The sequence below is a fragment of the Tinamus guttatus genome, unplaced genomic scaffold (genome assembly GCF_059628265.1).
Source record: "Tinamus guttatus ecotype Peru unplaced genomic scaffold, ASM5962826v1 Tinamus_guttatus_pri_ptg000282l, whole genome shotgun sequence".
NCBI classification, from domain to species: domain Eukaryota; kingdom Metazoa; phylum Chordata; class Aves; order Tinamiformes; family Tinamidae; genus Tinamus; species Tinamus guttatus.
Window position 1 is genome coordinate 654,054 of NW_028288816.1, and position 5,498 is coordinate 659,551.

Sequence of the window (5,498 nt, forward strand, 5' to 3'; positions counted from 1 at the left end):
TCCTGGACAACTGGTGCCATTGCAGGTGCCATGGTCTCCCAGCCTCCCTCTGCAGCTCCAAGGGGCGTTGGTCTCCTGCAGGTCCCTGTGAGAGCTGCCAGGCCCAGGCAGGTCCTTCACAGACACTGGAACGTCTCCAAGTGCTGCTGGGTGCTGGTGGTTGGACACCTGAGCTCTGCCTGCAAAGGTGAAGAAATGTTTTCAATGTTAGGGAAAATATGAGCACACTTCCAACATCTCAAATATTTGGCTTATGTTTGGCTTATCAAGTTTTCCAGTGATGAAAGAGTGGAAATCTTCAGGAACTGTCTGAACCTGGTGTGAAGAATTATTGATCTGCCCTTGAGTTTCCACTGCTCTGTTCCTTAAACTGTAGATGGCATCTCTGTGATCTCTCACATATTTTACATGTCCTGAATACATAAATCATTTCTAAAGTCATATTTGCATCTAATCACTTAGACATATGCATTTCTCCCCCTCTCCCCCCCAATTTTTTCCCTTGCTCATTTTTCTATCAGAATCCTCTCAGCTCTCCAGTCATCTCTCTCAGATTCAGGGAGTTTAAACCTTGCCTTGCCTTTCAGGACTCTTGTTATGTCTTTTACTTTTCATGATTCTTTTATTTTGTTTCTAAATTTTACTATTAATGTGTCACAACTTTACTATTATTGTTTCTAAGCTTTACTATTAATGTGTCAAATCTCAACGAAGGTTATTCTTGGTGGACTTCATTGGAGGCAATGCGACATACAGTTGAGGACTGCAAGACAAATCCTTCTGTGCCTGCTTGCAGCTAGTTCACAGGGGGAATCGGTGCACACAAGCTGTAACATGCATCTATTGCCTGGAGTAGAAACAGGTTCAATTTGAACCAGTGATCCAAGCAGCACCCAGTGGCTGATGACAGAAATGACAGGGTTGAGGAGCTGGGCAGGAAGGTTCTTCATACAGGTATCCTCTCAAAAATCCTGCCTTTTTTTTTTATGTATGTCCAGACATCATTGGGAGACACTGTAAGCACTGGAGAATGTAGGTATGACTCCTTCTGAAAACTGAGGGATAAAGAAGGCTTAAAAAGCAGCCATCTATCTTTTTCAGGTGCCTAATGAAATCTAACTTCAACACAGTCTTAAAAACTCTCCAATTAGCCAAACAAGAACTGAAGCTCGAAGAACATTATGGCAAGAGGCATTGGCCCCTGAGGGTTTTGCATCTTAATGTCCCCGTGGGGGTATTTGGTACTTTGCACGTAGACCTCCAATGCTGGGAGGAACTTGAAGAAACTTCTCAAGAAGTTAAAGTCAGAAGAAAATCTTCAAGTTTCTAGCAAGGCTAATGGGTCTCGCTGAGGGCTATTATGAGCAAAGTCTCCCTAGGGGCAGATTCAAGCAGAAGGCTGGAGATCCTGATTGCAGGTAGGCAAAGGCAATGTGCAGGTGCCTCTGACGCCAGGTCATCTCTTTATGTGTGTTATCAAGCAGATGAGCCAGTCACAGGTGCCCAGTCCCTGAGCAGGTGGATCCTTTCCATCATGCTTTGCCCAAGGCTCTTGGTGGGGGCAGTGTTCCAGGACAGGACACCAACAGAGTACATCGTGTTTCCCTGAGGGAAAGCAGGCAAGGAGGACCTCTTGTCATAAGGAAGAAGCTTCTTCTCTGAGGCCTCAGTGGCAGAACCACTAGCCATGGCTAAGAGAACAAAGACCTGGTTCTTTTGGAGGTTTTCAGCAGTGCCAGGGCCCTCTGCCATCTCCCCATGAGATTGTTCTGCACTTTCCCGTGCTTGCACTTGTTTCCCTGCAGCTTGTAGATAATCAAGCTGCTTTCCTACCTTGTCCTCACTGCAGGATCTCTTCATCTTCCCCAATGTTTCTCTGCACTCACTGGCTGTTCCTTGAAACAGAAAGGCCTGTGCTGATCTCAGGTCTCCTCTGGGTGACCTGTGTGACCTGATGTCATCCTATTTCTGTCTGAAATACACCCATGGTCGCAGAAAAGCTGAAGGTTTTCCCTAAGGTCAACAAGGGAAGACCTGGGGTGAAGAAAGTAGAATGGAAGAATCATTCCAGCCATGAGGGTCCTCAGGGTAGTCTGGCTCCATCTTCTTCTTGCTATCCTGGTGCGCATGGGGAGGCTGTTATTAGGTCAGCCCACAGCCTTCCCTTCTCCAGACTGAAGAAATCCAGCTCCCTTGTCCTCCCATCGTGACAAAGACAGCATTAGCTGTGTGTTCCCTGGATGTTAATGCCTCTTCCAGTCCTGGAATCATTTTCATCTACAAAAGACCTTAAGAATGCCAGAGTGAAGTTGCTCAGGAATGATTCAAGTCCTTGCTGTCTGCTTCCAGGCACATTCACAGAATGACAGAATCACAGAATGGTTGAGGTTGGAAGAGATCTCTAGATGATCTCTGGATCATCTAGTCCAACAACCCTGCTCAAGCAGGGACACCTAAATTATGTTGCACTGGGTTGCATCCAGGTGGGTTTGGAAGATCTCCAGAGAAAAGACTCTCTAGGCAGCCTGTTTCAGTGCTCTGTCACTCTCACAGTAAAGAAGTTTTTCCTCATATGGAGATGAAACCTCCTGAGTTTCAGTTTGTACTCATTACTCCTTGTCTTACTGCTGGCCACCACTTAAAACAGTTTGGCCCCATCCTCTTTACATTCTCCCCTCAGGTATTTTGTACATGCTGATAAGATCCCCCCTCAATCTTCTCTTCTCCAGGCTGAACAGGCCTGACTCACTTAGTCTTTCCTTGTAAGTTAGATGCATGTTACTCATGTGCCCAGAAAGGGAGGACTTTCCTGCTGGACTACGGATGGAGCCATGAGCCAGTAATGTGCTTTTGTGATCTACAGGAGAAAAGGCAGAGATGGGATCTTAGCACTGTGCCCAAATACCTGAAGGGAGTGTGCTGAGGGATTGGGCCAGGCACTCTCAGTGGGGGGCAGCTATATGATAAGAGACAACAATCACAAACTGAAGCAGAGGAAGTTCTGCCTGAGTTTCAGGGAAAACCTCTTGAGTGTGAGGGTGACAGAGCATCGGCAGAGATTGTCCAGAGAGGATGTGGAGTCTCCTTCCCAAAGATATTCCAAACTGACCTGGGTGTGATCCTGTGCAACATGGTCTACGTGACCCTGCTTGTGCAGGGGGGTTGGACTAGATGATCTCCAGAGGCGCCTTCTAAGCTGAAGCATTCTGGGATTCTGTGGGATCTCCTCAGCTCCCAGCTTTCCTTGTCAAGGCTTTGTGGACTGCAGGGTGGTGGCAGGTGCAAGGCAGAGCTCTGCAGTCAGGTCAGCTGGTCAGAATGCGAGAGGGGCAGGGCCAGGCTCTGCCATGTCCATGGCATGACCAGGCCAAGGCCAAGGACAGCAGCTCCCTGGTAAGGGAGGTGAGACCCAACAGTGAGGCCAACCACTCTCTCTCTTCCCTGCTCTTGTGCCCAGCAGATCCCCTCCCTGTCTGCCTGCAGCTCCCCCAAGCCCACCATACTGCCCAGCACAGTCCAGCAGAGGACCCCAGGTCCTGCAGACCCTCCAGAAGCTCCTGTCCTGAGCTGGGGCACACAGAAACCTGGCTCTCCTTTGCATTTTCTATCGCAGGATGTTACCCTGCCTCTCTCCTGGGACATCTCTGCTCCCCACAGAGACTTTTCCCAGATCAGTGTCCCCATTGCTGGCTGGGCTGTTCCTGCACCTGCCCTGTTCTGGTGGTGCTGCTTTGCAGAGTGAGCAGCTGTGGGACTATGGTCCACGATGGTCAGAGAGAGAAGCAGACCCAGTTTGGCTGGGACTGCCACCACCAATACTGGTGACACACGACCCCAGAGTGTTTGCAATGACCGGTGTAGGGCAACACATGACTATGACCTCCACAGGAGAGCAGGAAAAATTGCCCCCTGATTGTGGCTAGGGGAGCTGAGTTCTCCTAAAGGACACAGGAGCCATGGTCTCACCCTGTCTGTACTCATGTGAGCCTGACTCTGTGCCCGTGTTCTCCCTTGGAGTCAGTGCTGGAAGAGACACTGCACAGGGAAACTCTCCTCAGTGCATGGGAGACATCCGAAGTTGCTTACTGGGGCTAAACATGGTCCCTGTGGCAGATTCAAATGAGACTTTCCTGCGGAGAAATAGCATGAACCAGACTATATATTTTTCCTTTATTGGAATATAAGAGAAAAAAAGCAAGCAAGAAATAAATGAACAACACTTATCCTTAATGCCAAATCCCCTAGCACAGATCTTGTTGCTGGCACTAGACCCGCTGGATGAGTTTCCTTAGGGCATTCTTGAGCTCCTCATTCCTTAGGCTGTAGATGAGGGGGTTCAGTGCTGGAGGCACCACCGAGTACAGAACGGCCACCACCAGATTCAGAAATCGGGAGGAGATGGAGGGGGGCTTCAGGTAGGCAACCATGCTAGTGCTGAGAAACAAGGACACCACGGCCAGGTGCGGGAGGCACATGGAAAAGGCTTTGTGCCGGCCCTGCTCGGAGGGGATCCTCAGCACAACTCTGAAGATCTGCACATAGGACACCACAATGAAAACGAAACACCCAAAGCCTAAAGAGATACTAATCACAAGAAGCCCAGCTTCTCTGAGGTAGGAGTGTGAGCAGGAGAGCTTGAGGATCTGGGGGATCTCACAGAAGAACTGCTCCACCATGTTGCCTTGGCAGAGTGGAATGGAAAATGTGTTTCCAGTGTGTAGGAGAGCATTGAGAAAGCCACTGGCCCAGGCAGCTGCCGCCATTCTGACACAAGCTCTGCTGTCCAGGAGGGTCCCATAGTGCAGGGGTCTGCAGATAGCAATGTAGCGGTCATAGGCCATGACTGTGAGGAGAGAATACTCTGCTGAAAACAAGAATGCTACCAGGAAGATCTGGGCAGCACACCCTGAGTAGGAAATGGTCCTGTTGTTCCAAAGGGAAATGCTCATGGATTTGGGGACAGTGGTGGAGATGGAGCCAAGGTCGAGGAGGGAGAGGCTGAGGAGGAAGAAGTACATGGGGGTGTGGAGGCGGTGGTCGCAGACTACGGCTGTGATGATGAGGCCGTTGGCCAGGAGGGCAGCCAGGTAGATGGCCAGGAAGAGCGAGAAGTGCAAGAGCTGCAGCTCCCGCCTGTCTGCGAATGGCAGGAGGAGGAACTCGCTGAAGGAGCTGCCGTTGGACATTAGTTCCTTAGGGGCATAGGAGTCCTGTCCAAGGAAGGAAAGAAAGCCAAAAGTTAAGGAAGGCTTTTCTGAGCCAAACCATTTCACTTTCTCAAGGAACTCCCCACATTTCCTCTCTCCCTTATTTCAGCTCCATTTCTGGTGCTCCACTTTGAACTGGCTGAGTGTGTCAAGTTCAGCAGGGACTCCTCCCCATAGCTCCGGAGGAGTTGTTTCTGCTTTGCTGCAGGTGGAAATAGATGCACTAGTCTTTGAGTGGTATTTGTGGAGATACCTTGGAATGGCATATTGCATTGCTTGGAATGGACTTAG

General features: G+C 49.7%; 1 protein-coding gene across 1 annotated transcript; it reads right to left on the reverse strand.

The window, feature by feature from the left end:
- Positions 1-4,265: 4,265 nt before the first annotated feature.
- Positions 4,266-5,186, reverse strand: LOC148594225 (olfactory receptor 14A16-like). Its single transcript, XM_088527356.1, has one exon. It carries the CDS (start codon positions 5,184-5,186, stop codon positions 4,266-4,268), a length of 921 nt encoding a protein of 306 aa, XP_088383482.1.
- Positions 5,187-5,498: the final 312 nt, after the last annotated feature.